Source organism: Salmo salar, chromosome ssa01 (genome assembly GCF_905237065.1).
Source record: "Salmo salar chromosome ssa01, Ssal_v3.1, whole genome shotgun sequence".
NCBI classification, from domain to species: Eukaryota; Metazoa; Chordata; class Actinopteri; order Salmoniformes; family Salmonidae; genus Salmo; species Salmo salar.
This window is the reverse complement of record NC_059442.1, coordinates 68,282,381-68,304,727: the sequence shown is the minus strand read 5'-3', so window position 1 is coordinate 68,304,727 and position 22,347 is coordinate 68,282,381. Positions and strand designations below refer to the sequence as shown.

Genomic DNA, 22,347 nt, shown 5'->3' with positions numbered 1-22,347 from the left:
CACACTCACACTGCTCTTGACGTCCTTGAGTTTTGGCAGGATGTCCAGAGTGAAGCCGTCAGCCTGCCCACGCGATCGGTTCCCTCCGTCCATGAAGTTCCCAAAAGCTAAGATGAGGCCTAGCACCTGCAACACACACTGATCACTCTGCAGAGTCTGATACACAGTATGGGGAAAGACATGGAGGTAGAGGAAGGGGAGGGAGAGAGGGAAGAGAAGGAAAAAGGAATGGAGAAAGATGTAGAGAAACGAGGGACAGAATATATAAGAGAGGGGTAGAGAAGACTGAGCGAAAAAATAAGAAGAATAAAAAAGAGAAGAGGAAAGAGAAAGAGGAGACAGCGGTGTAAACAGACAAACAGAAGAAGAGAGAGATAGTTCAGTTCAGTGCCTCTCGTATCAATGAGGCATACTGTATATTTGCCATCTGCAGAGAAAATGGCTCTCATTCCTTATGTACTCAATACTCTCGATGCATGGCTGTACATTACATTGTCCACAACATGCTGTTCTCAGAAATATGTAGAGGAGAGGAGACTTACCGTACACACTCTCTGAAGGATTTCTACTTTCCGGAGGATGGAGGAGATACATTCAACAAAGGTTGATTGAAAGAGGATGCAAAACACCCTTCCTGAGAAATTGGGGATTTGGGACAACTGGAAGAGAAACCTTAGAAAATAGGAAAGAAAAATAACAAAATTATAGTGTTAAAATACTTAAACAGGGCCTATTTAGAAATTGCCATTTTGCTGACCTTTCCTATCACCAACAATTGAGCGAGAAACAAAAACTGGACAGACTTGGCACAGAGGAAAGATTTGCTCTTACAAGTTCAGGCTTGGCCAATGGCTTTGCGTCGTTCTTGCCTTTGGATGATTTGATGTGCTTCTCAATCTTCTCCATCTCATCTTGCTGTGCTCTCTGAAATAAGTAAGGAGTGTGATATTGGGTAAACAGTAAGTGGCACTCAAAATATACCTTGTACTTGAGATATACCATACACGCACACAAACCCTGTTCTTTCACTTTCAGGGGAACTGAATGTTGGCAAATATAGCCATTGTAGATACTTTATAAACACTATAGGGTGAAACCTACAGTATTGTTTCGATTTCCAACATGTTTTCCACTTTCCATACACAAAACCACAGTTTTATACAAAATTAACCAGGCCAGAGATGCCCTCTCATTTCACAAAGACAAAGACAATGACAATAGAGGTTGACAGGCCTGGCGCAGACTGGCAAAACCACAAAACGTCCGACAAAGAGAAATGTAAACTCTGTATGTCTCTCATGAGTTCCGGCTCATCTGAGAAGCAGGTTAGGGGAGCCGACGTTGACTCCAGGGTCTGGCCCAGGAATAACTCAGCAGCAGCACATCAAATATGGGCATCAAACACGGGGCAAATTAGTATTCAGCCTTGGGTCCGCGAGGGCAGGCTCTGGTTCTGGTTTACGCCATGTTTCAATACATCTAACACAAAACATATCCTTTTTCAACGTGTGGGTGTACCAATGTGAGGAGTAATTTAGCAACAAAAAGATATGATGGTGAGATCTGTGAATTGGTGCATTTGTCTTTGGCTATGACAGCATGAAAGAAAGTTGCATGTGGCATTTCAAATACAGAGGAAGGTTCACTGTTGGAAAATGACTTGGACCAAATGTCACCGCAATCCCAACATTTCTGGTCAACTCAGTTTTTTTCTAAACTTCCCATGTATGGCATTAAACTTCAAGTCAATGTTGTTTTCTGATTAATGAGTTTTATGAGAACGTAGCCTGAGTTGCTATTATTGTACCACTGAAATACAGTACCAGTCAAAAGTTTGGACACACCTACTCATTCAATAGTTTTTCTTAATTTTTTGCTCTTTTCTACATTGTAGAATAATAGTGAAGACATCAAAACTATGAAATAACACATATGGAATCATATAGTAACCCAAAAAATATATATTTTTGATTCTTCAAAGTAGCCACCATTAGCCTTGATGACAGCTTTGCACACTCTTGGCATTCTCTTAACCATCTTCATGAGGAATGTTTTTCCAACAGTCTTGAAGGAGTTCCCACATATTGTATATGCTGAGCACTTGTTGGCTGCTTTTCCTTCACTCCAACTCATCCCAAACCATCTCAATTGGGTTGAGTTTGGGTGATTGTGGAGGCCAGGTCATCTGATGCAGCACTCCATCACTCTCCTTGGTCAAATAACTCTTACACAGCCTGGAGGTGTGTTTTGGGTCATTGTCCTGTTGAAAACAAATGATAGTCACACTAAGCGCAAACCAGATGGGATGGCTTATTTCTGCAGAATGCTGTGGGAGCCATGCTGGTTAAGTGTGCCTTGAATTCTAAATAAATCACAGACAGTGTCACCAGGATAGCACCCCCTCACCATCACACCTCCTCCTCTATGCTTCACGGTGGGAACCACACATGTGGAGATCATCCGTTCACCTACTCTGCGTCTCACAAAGACACGGCGGTTGAAAGCAAAAATCGCAAATTTGGACTCATCAGACCAAAGGTCAGATTTCCACCAGTCCAAGCAAGTCTCTTCTTATTATTTGTGTCCTTTAGTAGTGGTTTCTTTGCAGCAATTCGACCATGAAGGCCTGATTCACGCAGTCTCCTCTGAACAGTTGATGTTGAGATGTGTCTGTTACTTGAACTCTGTGAATTATTTATTTGGGCTGCAATTTCTGAGGCTGGTAACTCTAATGAACTTATCCTCTGCAACAGAGGTAACTCTGGGTCTTCCTTTCCTGTGGCGGTCCTCGTGAGAGCCAGTTTCATTATAGTGCTTGATGGTTTTTGCGACTGCACTTAAAGAAACGTTCAAATTTCTTGAAATTTTCCAGATTGAATGACCTTCATGTCTTAAAGTAATGATGTGCTGTCATTTCTCTTTGCTTATTGGAGCTGTTCTTCCCATAATATGGACTTGGTCTTTACAAAATGGGGCTATCTTCTGTATACCACCCCTACCTTGTCTGTCACAACGTCCACGGAAGGTGGCTCCTCTCCCCGGTCGGGCAGTGCTCGGCGGTCGTCATTGCCTGCCTACTAGCTGCCACCGATCTATGTTTCTGTGTCTGTTGGTTTTGTCTGATTAGGTCTGCACCTGTTTTGTGTTAGTCAATTAGTGGGGGTATTTAGTTTGTTTCGTTTGGGATTTGTGCGGGATTGTTCTTTGTCATGTTGTTTGATAGTCGGGAATGTTTGTATGTTTTCCCAGTGATGCTGCTTGTTTAGGCATTAGGGTTGCCGGGCTGCGCCCCGTCCTTGTGGATCTTTGGAGCTGTCCTCCTTCCTATTTGTTTTGCAACCTGCCTTGTTGCGGCATTTTTTCTGTTTTGATTATTAAAACGCACATTTAAACGGATCTCAGTCTCCTGCGCCTGACTTCACCCCTCCTGCTATCAAAGGGATCCGTGACATTGTCACAACACAACTGATTGGCTTAAACACATTAAGAAGCAAATAAAATCGACAAATACATTTTTAACAAGGCACACCTGTTAATTGTAATGCATTCCAGGTGACTACCTCATGAAGCTGGTTGAGCGAATGCCAAGAGTGTGCAAAGCCGTCATCAAGGCAAAGGGTGGCTACTTTGAAGAATCTCAAATATAAAATATATTTTGATTTGTTCAACACTTTTTTTGGTTACTACATGATTCCATATGTGTTATTTCAAAGTTATGATGTATTCACTATTATACTACAATGTAGAAAATAGTAAAATAAAGAAAAACCCTTGAATGAGTAGCTGTGTCCAATCTTTTGACTAGTGCTGTATGTCACTGTCATCAATTCTGTGTTTATCCATACAAAGTGACAGTGTTGTTATAATGTCCCTCAGCCTCTGCAGTCACAGCCTTTGAGTATATTTCATGAGTGTAACTGTTGTGGTTTGTCATGTTGTTGCTTATCATGTGCAAAGTAATCTGGTGTTGGGAGTGGTTCCCTGAACTTCTAAGAGTCGTGTCAGAAGGTTACGACTCCTGATATTTGCGGGGACGGGTACCTCACAGTGACCCCTTCCTGCCTGTGGGTTTGTGTTGTGAGAGCAGAAGTGGTTTTATTGTAAGAGCCCACAGACAGGGTGACTCCATTTCTTACTGTGAAGTGAGGAGTGAACTTCTCCATGGCTCTGTGTTTGTGTGTGTGTTCTAGAACTGTGAGGGTGTAACCATTAGAACCCATCATTCCTAAGTCAGGGTGGCTACGCTGCCAACTGTGGTTAGGGTTTAGAGACCGGGAGACAGGATGGAGTCTCACAATACAAAATAGAAACAATTTGGCTCCACAACTCAATAACATAGCCTCAGGCAGGAGAGAGAAGGGCGCGGGGAGCGGGGTGTGAGAGATGAGGGTGGGTTAAGCAGCTAAAAGACTCTTTTGATCCTCCGTTGTGACACATTTCCTAAAAAATACACCATGTCTCAAGTCACAGTAATTTTAACATGATCAATATTATTAATGTGGCTCTAGCAGTCAAAGGACGGGCCTCTTGTGTTGTCCAGCCAAAAGCTTCTCAGGAATGTCATAGCGTCTTAAAACTGTATCACGGTTGAAATTGAAAAAACATGCCCCTTTTCATGCTCTTGTCTTTATTGACATAACAATGCATCGGGCTCTGAATGTTCTGCTGAAAGAGACAGGTTTAATGTCATGCAGTGCTATTGATGACAATGCTTGGCTGTAGCTATTGGAACCGTCACAACCAGCAGGGTGTACTAGGGAGTCTTATTCTAAAGCGTTTAAATAATAACAAACTTTATGACATTATCCCATTATCTCATTGTACTTTACTAAAAGTGCCCATTATAACAGTGGAGAGGGATACATTAAAATCTGATAGAGATAATACGTCTCTACTCCCCTTGTATGAGGATGCATGTCTTATAAGAGCGGAGACACCTTTCAACCCATAAACTGGGTGGTTCGAGCCCTGAATTTTGATTGGCTGACAGTTGTGATATAAAGGTTAAAGGTTCTTCCTTTAAACTGTATACCACGGGTATGACAAAATGTTTATTTTTATTGCTCTAATTACGTTGGTAACCAGTTTATAATGGCATTAAGGCACCTCGGGGGGTTGTGGTATATGGCCAATATACCATGGCTGATGGATGTATCCAGGCACTCCGCGCTGTGCATGAACAGCCTTTAGCCGTGGTATATTGGCCATATACCACACCCCCTCGTGCCTTATTGCTTAAATAGATTTTAACTAGAGAAATAGTACTGTATATCTCCTTCCAGCAGACATACTGTACAGTTGGGCTGACTCTGTGGCCAAACACCACACATACCAGTAGGGCTTGTGGTTTCCATGTTTGTTTTGGTATTTAATGCACATTTCCTTTAGTTTGCCTTTCAAGTGGACCAGATGGAACATGAACTCCAGATACAGAGTAATGTTCAGAGCAGACGCTGTGGAACTGACAACCAGAACAAATTCATTAAACTGTTAATAACTGAAGATTAAAAGACTGTTTATGAAAAGGCCACCTTCCTACATGTTCCAAGGAAGGACCACTTCATTTATGGGAATTGTGGTTTTTGTTTTGTAGTCCAAATAAATAAAATGAATTACTGACTGATTTTCAACTAGTTGCTAATACTGGGGCTTGACTATTACATATTTCATTATATAAGAAAATAATCGCTTTCTGTAACTACAGTCAGGTCTAAAATTATTGGCTCCCTTGATAAAGATGAGCAGAATATTTTTCATAAAATAAATCATACAAATACTGAGCTATATTGTACGCTCCCAAAAAATTGAAAATAACTATACTGTACAATTGCTCAGAAAAATATATTTTATTTAACTAGGCAAGTCAGTTAAGAACAAATCCTTACAATGACAGCCTACTGTAGGAACAGTGGCCTACAGTAGGCTGCCTTGTTCAGGGGCAGATTCAATCTAGCAACCTTTTGGTTACTGGCCCAATGCTCTAACCACTAGGCTACCTGCCACCCCATGAGATTGAGAAGTTGAGTTTTTTTCTCAAAAAGATAAATGTCAAAGTGCTTGGCACCCTTCAAGATTCATATAAATAAAACAAAATACAATCTGCATTAACATTCAACTTTTTTTAATGAATCAATTACATAACATTTGATTGGTTGTGTACAAATAATTTGCAGATGATGTTATCGCAGGTGCAGCGAAAGGCTTATGTTTGTCTCCAACAGGGCAGTAATACCGAACAAAACAATACACATAACTCCCAAAAATACTAAGAAAGAAATTAAGAAATATCAGATCGAGCAATGTCAGTGTCCGAAATATGTATATATACACAGTACCAGTCAAAAGTTGACACAACCACTAATTCCAGGGTTTTTCTATATTTGTATTATTTTCTACAATAATAGTGAAGACATCGAAACTATGAAATAACAAAAATTATAAACAAATCAAAATATATTTTATATTTAAGATTCTTCAAAGTAACCACCCTTTGCCTTGATGACCGCTTTGCACACTCTTGGCATTCTCTCAACCAGCTTCATGAGGTAGTCACCTGGAATGCATTTCAATTAACAGGTGTGCCTTGTTAAAAATGTATTTGTGGAATTTCTTTCCTTCTTAATGTGTTTGAGACAATCAGTTGTGTTGTGACAAGGTAGGGGTGGTATACAGAAGATAGCCCTATTTGGTAAAAGACCAAGTCCATATTATCGGAAGAACAGCTCCAATAAGCAAAGAGAAACGACAGTCCATTATTACTTTAAGACATGAAAGGGAAAGGGGGATACCTAGTCAATTGTCCAACTGAATGCATTCATGTCAATTCAATGCGTCTTCCGCATTTAACCTAACCCCTACTGAATCAGAGGTGCGGGGGGCTGCCATAATCAACATCCACCTCTTCGGCGCCCAGGAAACAGTGGGTTAACTGCCTTGCTCAGGGGCAGAACGACAGGTTTTTACATTGTCAGCTCTGGGATTCGAAGGTCATTCAATCCGGAAATATCAACAACTTTGAAAGTTTCTCCAAGTGCAGTTGCAAAAACCATCAAGCGCTGTGATGAAACTGGCTCTCATGAGGACCGCCACAGGAAAGGAAGACCCAGAGTTACCTCTGCAGCAGAGGATAAGTTCATTAGAGGTACCAGCTTCAGAAGTTGCAGCCCAAATAAATGCTTCACAGAGTTCAAGTAACAGACACATCTCAACATCATCTGTTCAGAGGAGACTGCATGAATCAGGCCTTTTTGGTCGAATTGCTGCAAAGAAAACACTACTACAATGAACCAACACACCTCCAGGCTGTGTAAGGGCTATTTGACCAAGAATGAAAGTGATGGAGGGCTGTATCAGATGACCTGGCCTCCACAATCACCTGACCTCAACCCAATTGAGATGTTTTGGAATGAGTTGGACCGCAGAGGGAATGAAAAGCAGCCAGTAAGTGCTCAGCATATTTGGTAACTCCTTCAGTACTTTTGGAAAAGCATTCCAGGTTAAGCTGGTTGAGAGAATGTCAAGAGTGTTCATAAAAAAGTTAAAATATGTCAATCATTATTTGAATATGTTGGTAACCCGTTGTATAAAAGTGATAATGCCCTCGAAGACATCTCGGGCCTAACAACATCCCTGCCAATGTATCCTCTGAACACTGGCTTATCGGGCATTATCACTTCAAGAAGTGATTAACACAGTATGTAATCATTATTAAAGTGACCAGTGTTCAATAACTACATCAAGGATTTGGGGGGGGGGCTTAGCTAGCTAGTTTATGTCTTAAGGTTACTCTGCAGCACAGAGAGTGGTAGCTAACTATAGTTAAAGTTATCGTAGCTTTATAAAACGATTTTCAATCCACTTGATGAACTTAGGACTGCTAGAGCATCTAGCTAGCTGACATTTTGGGCTGGTATAGCGTTAGCTTATTAGCTACGATTAGTCACTGTAGCCATGTCAATTTTCAGACAATGAAGAGAACGTCCACGGATATCTCTTCTTTCTTTAAGAAGAAAAGTAGTACAGTGAAGACGGAGCCGACAGGGGACGAGCAGCAGAGGATAGGACGTTAGTGAGGATGCAGTCGAAGATGATGTCATTGAGCAAGCCAATGAACAGGCAGAGGCAGTGAGAGAGCATGACAGAACATGACAGCGACGAACAGGCACAGGCAGCATCAGTGACAGAGTACAGTGAAGAACAGACAGCAGCATGGCATGAAAGTGCGGAACAGGCAGCAACAGTCACAGAGGTTGACAACCAAGCGAGGCAGGACTCAGCTAGAGCTATTCAACCTGTTCCTGGACTAGCAGGTGAAGTTATGACGGTGTGACAGTGACCCTGATAATGAAATGGATGGCTAGAGAGTAACATTATCTGGATAAATGTATGGTTACAGTGTGTCTACATTGAGTTATGAGTTATGACATAATCACAATCCTTCTATTCATGTTTATTGGTAGTTGAGTTTGAATAGAATTGTCTATAGGCTGATATTACAAATTTAAATCGGTAATTACTATAGAGAGGAGCTAGCTACTCATGTTATTATCATTAATTATTACTTTTATTATTTTTAAATCAAAATAACTGATTTTGCCTCGTTTCATCCTAGATATATCCCAGTCAAGAGCAGAGGGGTCCCCCCTTCAGGGGGATAGAAGACGGGGCTTCATGAAAGAGTGGTACAGTACGCATAAATGGCTGGAATACTCTCAGAGTAAAGACTCTGCCTACTGATATGCCTGCCGGCACTTCATTCTCCCCTCCTCAGGTGATTCAGTGTTTACACCTGAAGAGGGGTTAAAAAATGTGAAAAAAAAACAACTTACAAAGATGGGGGATTTATTAGCCATGCCAAATCAGAATCACATACTAATGCCATCTTAGCATGGGCAGAATATGAAAAGTCGACTGCAAGCAAATGCTCCCTTTCAGCCTCCTTAAATGCAGAATATAATAAATTAGTGAAGGAAAATAGAGAGTACATTAAAACTGTTGGAGAAACGCTGCTTCTCACAGCTACGCAAAACATTGCACAGAAAGCACATGAAGAAACGGAAGATCAGGATAAAGGACATTTCCTTGCTATTATGGAACTGCTAGCCAAGCATGATCACACAGTCTAAAGAAAAGTCAAAGAAATGCAACATACCTTGGGCATAGTACACAAAACAAAATAATTGATTGCCTGGCTGAAATAGTCCGCACCGTAATCATTTGTGAAGTTGCACAAAGTGAGGCTTTCAGCATTATGGTCGACGAGACCAAAGACATTAGCAAGAAAGAACAGATGTCCTTTGTAATTGGATACGAAATTGTACAAATACTGCAGAAGCCTTGACTACAGAAACCACCTAGTAGGGCAAGCATATGATGGTGCATTTGTCATGAGTGGAAAGAACACAGGTGTGCAAGCACACATTAAATCAGAGGCCCAATTAGCTTTTTAGGTTCACTGCAATGCACATTGCTTAAATGTAGTATTAGTTGACAGTGTGAAATGCATCCCTGGAGCCTATTGTTTCTTTTCTCTTTTGCAGAAACTCTGTCTTTGTGTCATGGTCATATGTGCACCAAAGGTGGCTAGAGGTACGAAGGGAGATGTTTCAGCAAGCCCCGAGAGAGCCCCGATAGAGACACGGTGGGCATGTAGGCACAATGCTTGCAAGACAGTGAGGGACAGAGTGCCAGCCATCATACATCTACTGAAATAAATATCTGAAGAGAGAATTGGTGACAGAGCTGTAGAGGCAAGAGGTCTATTAGCCCAAATAGATCTACAGTTTGTTGGCCTCCTTGTAACATTCACCAATGTTTTGGTGAGATAAAACATCTGTCAGATATTTGACAGTCCCCCACAACTCAATTTGAGCACGACTGATACTGTGACCCTTGCCGAGCAATGCAACATCGGTGTTGCACCTCCAGGCCCTCCAGGGCGTCAGGTCACACCAAGCTCTAGGCTTGTAGGGTACTACATTTCTACTCCAGTAGTTCAAAGACAGGTCATCACAGAAAAGGAGTTATTTCGGGCAGGTTCATTCATTCCAATTGTTGATGTGCTTCTCTCTGAGGTGAAGAGAAGATTTTTTGAAGAAAATTATGTCATAATGCAAGGGATACAAGCCTGTAATGTGGTGTTTCCATTTGCCTCACAATACAACTGCAGCACTGAGGATCTAGAATATGAGCTCCCTCAGTTTAAGCAAATTCTTGATAGGAAGCAAACTAGTGGCTTGGAAACACCAACCAGTTTAATAGAGCTCACAGTCTTCCTTGAGCCATATAGGGAGGTGTTCCACGAGATGTTTAAACTTTTCAAAATTTCACTTGCATTACCTGTGAGCACTGTAGCATGTGAGTGCAGTTTCTGTGCTAAAGTTAATCAAGACTGTCTTGAGAAATACAATGAGTGACGAGAGATTGAGCAATTTGGGGGTGTTACGTGTAGAGTCAAGAAGGGCTAGGGCCATAAATGTTGATGACTTTAATGGATGGGTTTGCCAAAAGGTGAATAAAGCTGTATTGAAAAGAATGTAGCCTAATAAAGCAGGGATATGAATAGGTTGTGCGTTGGCTATAGTAAAATGTACAATGATAATGTTTTTTTTCCATTTTGTTTTTCATTTTTGAACATATATAATATTTTAGTTAACAAAAAGACACAGCAACAGCCAAATAAAGCTGTATTGAAAAGAATTGGAAGCCTCTGTGTGGTGTTTTTAAACTTGAGTAGGCTTGATCCCAGTAATTGTTTTGCTCCTTACAATCAATGTACTCCTTCAAATTAAAGCTGTATGTGTCTTTTTAAGGAAAAGGACAACTAGCCTATTTGAAGAACAATGAATCGCCTAACACATGCATATACAGATACATACCACATTAAAACAAGATTGTTGTGGAACTCAAAATGTTAACGGTACCAGTATTAGTCTATGCACATTCAGATAATTAGTAACATTAACTGTAAAATAAGAAACCAAAGTATATCAGTATGTGATTCCTTAACTCTCACATTGACATAGTTTTCAACTAGCCTATATACTACAACAACATAATAGAATTCCTGAAATTCAGTTATGGCTTTTGGTGTGCCACCCCAAGATTTTCACTGGGGTAGAGTACCGGGTGGTAGCCAGCTAGTAACAGTAACTAAGTTCAGGGCAGGGTGCTGGGCAGAGGACAGCTAGTGGTGACTAATTAACTGTCTGACGGCATGGAGGTGGTGAAGGTCTGAAGCGGTTTTTCAGTCCCAGCTTTGATGCACCTGTACTGTCTCCACCTTCTAGAAGGTAGCAGGGTGAACAGGCTGTGGCTCGGGTGGCTGAGGTCCTTAATGATCTTCTTGGCCTTCCTGTGATGCTGGGTGCTGTAGATGTCCTGGAGGGCAGGCAGTGTGCTCCCGGTGATGCATTGGGCTGACCGCACCACCCTCTGAAGAGCCCTGCTGTTGCGGATGGTGCAATTGCCTTACCAGGCAGTGAAACAGCCCGACAGGATGCTCTCAATGGTGCATCTGTAGATGTTCATGAGGGTCTTAACGGCCAAGCCAAATTTCTTCAGCCTCCTGAGGTTGAAGAGGCACTGTTGCCCCTTTTTTTTTTAACCACACTGTCTGTGTGGGTGGACCATTTCATGTTGTCAGTGATGTGCACGCCGAGGAACTTGAAGCTTTTCACCCTCTTCACTGAGGTCCTGTTGATGTGAATGGGGGCTTGCTCTCTCTGCTTTCTCCTGAAGTCCACGATCAGCTCCTTCTTTTTTTTTGACGTTGAGGTAGAGGTTATTTTCCTGGCACCACTCCGCCAGGACTCCCCCCAACTCCATGTAGGCTTTCTCGACGTTGTTGGTTATCAGGCCTACCACTGATGTGTCGTCTGCAAACTTGGTGATTGAGTTGGAGAAGTTCATGGCCACACAGTCATGGGTTAACAGATGGGGGCTGAGAATGCACCCTTGAGGTGCCCCCGTGTTGAGGATCAGCATAGCGGAGGTGTGTTGCCTACCTTTACCACCTGGGGTCAGCCCTTCAGGAAGTCCAGGATCCAGTTGCACAGGGTGGGGTTGAGCTGAGCTGTAGTCGATGAACAGCATTCTTACATAGGTATTCCACTTGACCAGATGGGATAGGGCAGTGTGCAGTGCAATTGCGATTGCGTCATCCGTGGATCCGTTGGGGCAGTATGCAAATTGTAGTTGGTCTAGGGTGTTGGGTAAGGTGGAGGTGATATGATCCTTAACTAGCCACTCAAAGCACTTCATGATGACAAAAGTGAGTGCTACAGGGTGATAGTAATTTTGTTCAGTTACCTTAGCTTTCTTGGGAACAGGAACAATGTTGGACATCTTGAAGCAAGTGGGGACAGACTGGGATAGGGAAAGATTGGAGTGTTTATTGACATATTCAGCCAACTGGTCTGCACATGCTCTAAGGACGCAGCTTGGGAATTCATCTGGCTGGCAGCCTTGCGAGGGTTAACACGCTTAAATGTCTTACATTGGCAATCTTAACCTGTTAGGGCTAGGGTGCAGTATTGACACGGCTGGATAAAAAACATACCCGATTTAATCTGGTTACCACTCCTACCCAGTAACTAGAATATGCATATACTTATTACATATGGATAGAAAACACCCTACATTTTCTAAAACTGTTTGAATGGTGTCTGTGAGTATAACAGAACTCAAATGGCAGGTCAAAACCTGAGAGATTCCTTTACAGGAAGTGGCCTGTCTGACCATTTCTTGAACTTCTTTTCCATCTCTATCTTTTACTAAGGATCTCTGCTCTAACGTGACACTTCCTACATCGTCCATAGGCGCTCAGAGCCCGGGAAAAAACAGAATGTCGTCATCCCAGCCCCAGGCTGAAACACATTATCGCCTTTCTCAAGTGGCCGATCAAGGGACTCTGGGCTTAGGCGCGTGACCCGACCACCCCCGCCTTTGTGATTTTTTCCTCTGTTTGCCGAAAAGGAGATTCCCTGTCGGAATATTATCGCTTTTCTACGAGAAAAATGGCTTAAAAATTGATTTTAAACAGCGGTTGACATGCTTCGAAGTACGGTAATGGAATATTTAGAATTTTTTTGTCACAAATTGCGCCATGCGCGCGACCCTTCTTTACCATTTCGGATAGTGTCTGGAACGCACGAACAAAACGCCGCTATTCGGATATAACGATGGATTATTTTGGACCAAACCAACATTTGTTATTGAAGTAGCAGTTCTGGGAGTGCATTCTGACGAAGACAACAAAAGGTAATCAAACTTTTATAATAGTAAATATGATTATGGTGAGTGCTAAACTTGCCGGGTGTCTAAATAGCTAGCCCGTGATGCCTGGGCTATGTACTTAGAATATTGCAAAATGTGCTTTCACCAAAAAGCTATTTTAAAATCGGACATACCGAGTGCATAGAGGAGGTCTGTATCTATAATTCTTAAAATAATTGTTATGCTTTTTGTGAACGTTTATCGTGAGCAATTTAGTAAAATGTTAGCGAATTCCCCGGAAGTTTGCGGGGGGTATGCTAGTTCTGAACGTCACATGCTAATGTAAAAAGCTGGTTTTTGATATAAATATGAACTTGATTGAACAAAACATGCATGTATTGTATAACATAATGTCCTAGGGTTGTCATCTGATGAAGATCATCAAAGGTTAGTGCTGCATTTAGCTGTGGTTTTGGTGACATATATGCTTGCTTTGAAAATGGCTGTGTGATTATTTTTGGCAGGGTACTCTGACATAATCTAATGTTTTGTTTTCGTTGTAAAGCCTTTTTGAAATCGGACAATGTGGTTAGATTAACGAGAGTCTTGTCTTTAAAATGGTGTAAAATAGTCATATGTTTGAGAAATTGAATTTATAGCATTTGAGGTATTTGTATTTCGCGCCACGCTCTACCATTGGATATTGGTGAGGCGTTCCGCTAGCGGAACGTCTGTCCCTAACAGGTTTTAAAGAAATGAACACTGAACAAAAGAATGATGAACAACAGTCCTGTAAGGTACATAGACTATACATGGAACAACCACCCACAAACACAAGAGAAAATAAACCTACTTAAATATGGCCTCCAATTAGAAGCAACGACAACCATCTACTTCTAATTGGAGGTCGTTCCCAAAACTAACATAGAAATAGACAAACTAGAAAACCCACATAGAAGTAGAAAACATAGATCAAAAACCCCGAAACACACTTAACAAACACACCCCTGCCACGTCCTGACCAAACTACAATAACAAATAACCCATTTTACTGGTCAGGACGTGGCAGTACCCCCCCAAAGGTGCAGACCCCGGATGCACCTGAAACAAAAACGAACAAAACAATAACCCCAAAATAAAGGGAGGGAAGGGAGGGTGGCCACCGTCACCGACGGTTCCTGTGCTACACCCCTCCTTCCCAAACCTCCCCCCACGGAGGTGGCTCTGGCTCCGGGCTTAATCCCCACTCTAACCTGTCCACCCCTGCTGAAGGCTCTGGGTCGACTCTGGCTGCACCGGACTGGCGGGCCAACTCTGGCTGCGCCGGACTGTGGGAAGTCGCCGGAAGCACTAGACAGGGCACTGTCGCCGGAAGCTCTAGACGGGGCACTGTCGCCGGAAGCTCTAGACGGGGCACTGTCGCCGGAAGCTCTAGACAGGGACAACGCACTGAAGGCCTGACGTGTGGGACTGGCTTTGGAGGCACCAGACTAGTGACACGCACCACAGGGCTAGTGCGAGGAGCAGGAACAGGACGAACTGGACTGGGCAGGCGCACTAAAGGCCTGGTGCGTGGGGCTGGCTTTGGAGGCGCCAGACTAGGGACGCGCACCACAGGGCTAGTGCGAGGAGCAGGAACTGGATACACTGGGCCTTGACTATGCACTGGAGGTCTGGAGCGCACAGCCTGCACAACCCGTCCTGGCTGGATTGTTACTGTAGCCCGGCATGGGCAGAGTGCTGGCACAGGGCGAACTGGACTGTGCTGAGGCAAGATAGCTGCCGTGCATAGAGCAGGCGCAGGGTAGCCTGGGCCCAGGAGACGCACTGGTAGCCAGATGTATTGCGCAGGCATACTTCTCCCTGGCTGGATGCCCACTCTAGCACGGCAGCTGCGGGGGGGCTGGTATCGCTCGCAGCGGACTGTGCGTGCAGATGGGCAAGACCTTCCACATAGAACGGTGCTCTCACTGCCAAACGCTCACCATAATAAGCACGGGGAGTTGGCTCAGGTCTATTGCCTGACCTAGCCAATCTTCCCATGTGCCCCCCCCAACATTTTTTGGGGGCTGCCTCTCAGGCTTCCTTGCCAGCAGTGTTCCCGCATAACATTCCCGGTCCTCTCAAGCCTTCCTCCATGGTCCTTCTCCAGCTAATATCTCCTCCCAGGTCCATGACTCCTTATACTCCTCCTGCTGCTCCTTCCTCCACTGCTTGGTCCTCTTATGGTGGGTGGTTCTGTCATAAGCATCGTAATGATCGGACCAAACTGCAGCGGGGATGTGAATCCTCTTCTTGATTTATTAAAGAAATGAACACTGAACAAAAGCACAACGAACAACAGTCCTGTACGGTACATAGACTATACATGGAACAACCACCCACAAACACAAGAGAAAATAAACCCACTTAAATATGGCCTCCAATTAGAAGCAACGATAACCAGCTGCTTCTAATTGGTGGTCGTTCCCAAAACTAACATAGAAATAGACAAACTAGAAAACCCACATAGAAATAGAAAACATAGAACATAAACCAAAAACCCTGAAACACACTAAACAAATACACCCCTCCCACGTCCTGCCCAAACTACAATAACAAATAACCCCTTTTACTGGTCAGGACGTGACAATTTCTGAACTGATTACAGTCCCATTTCCCTACTAAATACTGATATTAAAATATGTGGAGAAATTGATCCTGGATTTTCTCCATGACAAATATGAGAAACAGACTTTGGCCTGTTGCTGGTAGTACTGAATAATCTACAGTACAAAAACAAATACCCATATCTAAAGTACATTAGGTTTAAGGTTGTTTGTACCAGGGCCATTCTTGCTGACCATCTGATGAGCTGGTGACACCAGTGATAATAAAACGTTAGAAAAAAAAGCTCTTATGAAAAGCCACAATTATTTAAAGAATGGTCAATCTTTTTTGTTATCTAATGTTTTTTCCTCAATGATTCTGGTGTTTTTTATTCTCAAGATCTATTTGCTAAAACTGCATACAAAACCTCAGGACAGGTGTCAGAGTTTGCATGCCTTCATTCCCATCCATTCAAATCGTTGACGCGTGTTACTGACTCCAGTCACTGTTGATGAACAGGGTCAGCATGGGCCTCGCTGCTTTGCCTAGCTTCATTCGTTGCATTGAGCTGATTTCATATTTTGCGCATACGTATTGCCTAAACATGTTGTGTAGGTAAGCCTGGGGTAAGCTCTGCACGTTTGGGCGCGTCTACATCGTTTGGTAATCGCATACCTTGAACTGAATATATCTAGCTAGCTAGAAATAACAACCTGACAAATGGACAATATACTGCACCCCAAATAATTTTCCAGGTTGGATTTTCAAGGCAAACTTGGTATTATTCTGGACGACATGCTGCTTGATGGCCTCTGGATATGATATCTGGCTGTCAAAGGCATCAACCGTCTTCCTGCTGATGGTCTATTGGGAGATTTTCAGGTAAACTGATGCACTCTTTCGTGTTATGCAGAATAAAATAATGGAATGGGGTTCTGCTGTGCACTTACAGTATCAGTGACCTAATAAAGTTGTGGATGCCCAGAGACAAGAGTTTGACACTTTCTATGATCGGTTGGATCACAGAGAGGTTCACCGTGAAGGACGATGAATGGACTTCATTTACAAGGATAGGTAGGCCTAAATGCATTTAACTTTGCAATTTGCGGGTTCATTGAACATGAGAATAGACAACATCCCTTTGATGCATTTGATTTATCAAGATAGAATTTCGTTTTGATTAGATGCTTTTTTTACGTTTTGATCTGCATTTTCAATCATTTTGATTGTTGATATGGACCTTTCGTTAGAACATTATTTATTATATATGTGCGTGTAATAATATTTCACATAATAATTTATTGTGTGTGTGTGTGTGTGTGTGTGTGTGTGTGTGTGTGTGTGTGTGTGTGTGTGTGTGTGTGTGTGTGTGTGTGTGTGTGTGTGTGTGTGTGTGTGTGTGTGTGTGTGTGTGCATGTTTGTGCGGTGAATTGGAAGAATTGTAAATCCATTGTGAAAGGCTACGGAGTTTGTGTTGCAAACTATTTGGATGAAATGTTTACATATATTGTTCTTTTAGTGCTTGTAACTGTCGATGCTACATCGGTCTATGACTGAGCTGAGGTGAGCTGAGTTGAGTATGTCATTTTGTTGGATGATATGAAATATGCGGCCATCGGAGGCTATCGTTTGTTTATCTTGGCTACATTGTTATCTACCGCACGTCACTGTCTCACACACTGCTACAGACTACTTTCTCACACAGCAGGTACTATTGGCTCTGAGTCTCCACGTTTTCAGCAATCCCCTTTAACACTGGAAGTCATAAACTAAAATATAAATATGGGTTCTGTCAAGGTACACCTGTAAGTATAATACTTTGAAAGTTTAAAGACGAACAGACCCTGTGAGTCTACCTTGTTTAATCTGAGGTGTTGAGTTATGCACTGGAATTGAGCACAGTGAGACCATGTACGTATATCGGCTTTTCACACTGTTTTGATCTATGTAGTACGGTAACAAAGCACGTCTCAAAGGAACAGGATATAATAAACATTACATTTTCATACTCTCCTGCAGTACTTCTGATTATGAAGGGCCAATGAACTTGCATGATACATGCACACCTAACTGAAACTTTTCCACACAACCGCCTATGAAATAGAAACAAACTGTAAACCTTTCTGGAATATAACTGTAGATAAATCAGTTGAATGAGTGTTCTTTGAAATTCTTTGCAGCTACTGTTCACTACCTTACCCCTTACCATCTGTGTGTGAAGAATAGATACGTTTAACGAACTCAGTCACAGCATCAACCCAGTGATCTTCTTCCAAGCATTCATATGGATGGCCTTAATCTGCCGTAAATCATGAAGAATTTTTGCTGTGTAAAGGCCTTTAGGTATTTCTATACTGTGGTCAGACTGGCGAAACAAGTAAAACTGTCAGTTATTTATTTCATTCTGCTTTCCCATGTCTGTCTGTCAACAGAAAATTGCTGTGAGACAAGATAAACAATCCTCAAAAAAGCTGTCTTCTATAATATTCACCCACCTTTCTCTTCTTCACAGTCCCCCTGTGACTCCATCACATACTCCATGTCTATCTCTCTCTCACACCCTACACTGTCTGCCAGTTTCTCTCTCTGTTAATTGCTTCACCCTCAACCTTCTCACACTCTCTCTCCCTCCATAGTCATCACAGGGCCAGCCTCTCTGCGCCTGCTCTCTATTTCTCTCCGCCTGCTCTTTCACACTCACTTATTAGGTTCTAGTTACTGACTCAAACTGGGTTGAGAAGATAAGGCCTGTGTCATCTCTCTCAGACGTCCCGTTCATGACCAAACCCAGCACCATCTGCCAGCATCCTCCATACCGCACTGAGCAAGGCGCCAACCCTGGCCCCTAGCATGAATACTAGCACTCTAAAACTTTACTGGAAGGTTACATCGCACAGAAATGTTTTATGAAAGTTTCAGCCAAATAGAAGACCAAATAACCACAAATTGAGAGCTAACATGACTATATAAAACCATGCCACAGTCATAAAAAAGAAGATCAAAAACTGATTCAGAAAAAGTTTATTTTTCCTTTCTCTCTTTAGATGCAGGGCTTAGGGAACATATTTAAATCCCAAAGAGTGTCTGGATGATTCCCTTATCATTCGGAACATCCCAATATCATCCCCCATGATATACTGTAACCTCTAATCCAGGGTTTCCAAAACCTTTTTGCTCTGTTACCCACCAATTGAGTCGCAACCCATTATAAGGGTTAAGTGGTGAAAAAACATACACAGACCAAAGAATAAGTACAAAATATATTAATAATGCCCACTTCTTCAAAACATTTAACTGAATGTAGATTTGAGTATTTCTTCTTGAGACCGATTTTAAGAAATTGACTGTATAATCATGAAATTATTTGTAACAATGCAGGGGGGGTTTGTGGATCAAAAAGGCACTTAGGTGGTGGGCGTGGCAATGGGCGAGGTCGGTTGTCTGCGCAGCAGAATTCTGTGTGGTCCCTGGGCAATACAATTTCAGGCCTCCATCTTGGTGGTGGATAGGAAATGTTGCAGTTTTAAAGGTTCTGCACAGTGATTTTGAGTGACAAAAACATCACCGATAATATTTCCCCTGCACAAAAAATTTCCTGAATTTGTGAAAATCTACTTCTTCTTTAATGTCTAACTATCAGTGAAGCTGAAAAGACAGGCTGAGTTGGTGGGTAAGCTAATAGGCTGAGGGGGCAGGAAGCTCACCTTGACTGACAGTTATTTGAAATGCTTATGTCAAGCAATTTGGATGCAGTGTTGCCGTGAGTTAATATGAAGCAAATTTTCTGATACACAAAGCAACTCAAACAACATTGAAATTGCATGCAACATCCAATCATGTCATACATCACATCATGGTTTCACAAATTATTTGTTTATCCAACTGTTTGGATTCAGAGGCGTAGGGTCAAGGTACAGGACGACAGGCAGGCCCAGGGTCAGGTCAGGCAGAGGTCGATAATCCAGAGAAGGGGCAAAGGCACAGGACGGCAGGCAGGCTCAGAGACAGGACAGGCAAGGGTAAAAGGACGAGAAAAAGAGAGACTGGGGAAAAGTAGGAGCTAAGACAAAATCCTGATTGACTTGAACAAACAAGACGAACTGGCACAGACAGACAGAAAACACAGGTATAAATACCCAGGGGATAAGTGGGGAAGATGTGCAACACCTGGACGGGGGTGGGGACAAGCACAAGAACAGGTGAAATAGATCAGGGCATGACAGTACCCTCTAGGGACGCCACCTGGCGTCCTACCTGGACGCATACCTGGTTGAGTGGGGTGTCGGCGTTGGAATTCAGTGATGAGGCCTGAGTCCAGGATGTCCCTAGCGGAGACCCAGCACCTCTCCTCCGGACCATAACCCTCCCAGTCAACCAGGTATTGGAATCCCCTGCCCCGAGGTCGAATCTTCAGGAGACGTCTCTCCTTGTACACCGATTGGCCGTTGATGAGACGGGGGAGAGGGGTGGGCCTGGAAACAGGAGACAAAGGGCTGTGAGATATGGGTTTAGATCTAGACACATGAAAAGTGTGAAGTATACGGAGGATACAGGGCAACAGAGGATGAACAGCAGAGCGGTTATTGATTTTGGAGAAGGGGGGAAAAGCTCTCGGCTTCTGGGGGTGTAGCCGCAGGGCTATAGCAGCGTGCCAGCGCATCTGGCTTAATCTCCTTGGGTACCAGTCGGTGTTGTGGAAGCGAAGTGGCCTGGGCCTTACTGAACCCCTCCCGGAGGTCCTGGTACTCCGCGGGAATGGAGGGGAGGTTCGGGGTAATTTCCAAGCCCCCAGGAAGACGATCCGGGGCAGGCAATGGGCGTGGCAGAACGGGCTCCAGCCCTCGATGGCACCAGTAGACCAGTCAATTGAGGAATTGTGTCGCTGGAGCCATAAGAATCCCAATTCCACAGGAACCTGCGGAGACTCAATTAGCAGGAATTGGATCATCTCGCTGTGGTTCCCCGACACTCGTAGGTTGATGGGGGTGGTATGGTGGGTGATCCGGCCTATAGAGTGCCCGTCCAGCGCTCTAACATCCATGGGAATGGAGAGGGGTTGAGTGGGGATGCCCAGCTCGGACGCCTGGGTAACGTCCATAAGACTCATATCAGCCCTCGAGTCAATGAGTATGTGGAGAGACTTGGACTGGTCGCCCCACAGCAGGGTGGCATGGAGAGGGGAGCGAGTAGGGGGGAAAAACAACATTATCCTTAAGACCCACCAGAGTACTCATTCCTACCAATGAGCTAGGTCTCTTGAAGGGACAGGTAGACACATATTGACCGGCAGTACCGCAATACAGACAACTCGATGTTAAGTCTGCGTACGCATTCGGTTGGAGACAGCCTAGCCCTACCGAGCTGCCCGAGGCTTGGGAAGGGGCAAATCGGCAGTCTTCGGATGCTCTTGGAGGAACTTGGGAAGCCGGATCCTCTCGGGTACGAAGACGTCAGGGACTTCCGGAGTTCATCAGATGCAAGGTGGGATCCTCGAGTGAGCGATTGGGATCGCAATCAGACCTCTTCTCCCTCCTATGTTCCCGTTACTGACCATCGATCTGGATGGACAAAGCGATGAGAGAGTCGAGATCCATCGGTAGTTCCCGGGCTGCAAGCTTGTCTTTTACTCCTCTGATAATCCGTGCAGGAGTTCTTTGAACAGCGCTTCCGGTTTCCAGGCACCCTTCGCTGCAAGCATGCGGAAATCCAATGCATAGTTTGCCACACTGGGGGAGTCCTGCCGAAGCAGGAGTAACTTCCAGGCAGCCTCTCTCCCAGACACTGGAGCCTCAAACTTTTCTCACCTCCACCACGAATACCTCCAGACTAAGGCAGACGGTGGATTGTTGCTCCTGCACCGCCATGGCCCACACGAGTGCCCTCCCGGACCTCAGTGTAATAATATACGCTGTCTTCGAGCGGTCCAAGGGGAATGAAGAAGGCTGCAATTCGAAAACAAGGGAGCACTGGGAGAGAAAGGCAGGGCAGATTCTGAAATCTCCATCGTAGCGCTCCGGGGGAGGTAAGCGGCTTTCCTGGGAAACCGGGGTGACGGCGCTGCTACCAGCCGGGTTACTGAGGGGCTGGGAGGTTACCGTTGTGGTATGCTGCCTAGTAGGCAACCCACGGTATTGCTCCCGCAAAGCTTCCAATGCTAGGTCGTGATGTTCGGCCACATCCTGGAACCCTTCCATCAGACCACGAAGCAACTCCTTGTGACTACCAATGAGGGCTCCTTGGGAGAAGATGGCATTGCGGAGCTGTTCCAAGTCTGCTGGGTCAGTCAGGTCCATTTCGTACTGTCAGGTAAGACCCAAGTGCAGACTGTGTTGAAGTAACAATGTTTATTGCAACAACACGGCAAGGAAAATGACAGGTCAAGGTAGGCAGGGGTCGATAATCCAGAGTAGTGGGGACATGGTACAGGACGGCAGGCAGGCCTAGGATCAGGTCAGGCAGAGGTCGGTAATCCAGAGAAGGGACAAAAGCACAGGACGGCAGGCAGGCTCGGAGACAGGACAGGCCAGGGTAAAACCAGGAGG

The 22,347-nt window shown here is 43.9% G+C and overlaps 1 protein-coding gene across 1 annotated transcript in view; it reads right to left on the bottom strand.

The window, feature by feature from the left end:
• The window catches only part of LOC106605685 (formin-2), a 56,074-nt gene that overhangs the window by 15,618 nt on the left and 18,109 nt on the right, over positions 1 to 22,347 (bottom strand). Inside the window, exons 4-13 of the mRNA XM_045696277.1 lie at positions 21,850 to 22,076; positions 21,610 to 21,747; positions 21,357 to 21,363; positions 21,163 to 21,262; positions 20,488 to 20,835; positions 20,181 to 20,277; positions 12,640 to 12,675; positions 836 to 924; positions 543 to 675; positions 10 to 156 (exon numbers count right to left, since the gene is read on the bottom strand). Coding sequence (XP_045552233.1) covers positions 10 to 156; positions 543 to 675; positions 836 to 924; positions 12,640 to 12,675; positions 20,181 to 20,277; positions 20,488 to 20,835; positions 21,163 to 21,262; positions 21,357 to 21,363; positions 21,610 to 21,747; positions 21,850 to 22,076 — 1,322 coding nt within the window. The remainder of the gene's footprint in view (positions 1 to 9; positions 157 to 542; positions 676 to 835; positions 925 to 12,639; positions 12,676 to 20,180; positions 20,278 to 20,487; positions 20,836 to 21,162; positions 21,263 to 21,356; positions 21,364 to 21,609; positions 21,748 to 21,849; positions 22,077 to 22,347) is intronic.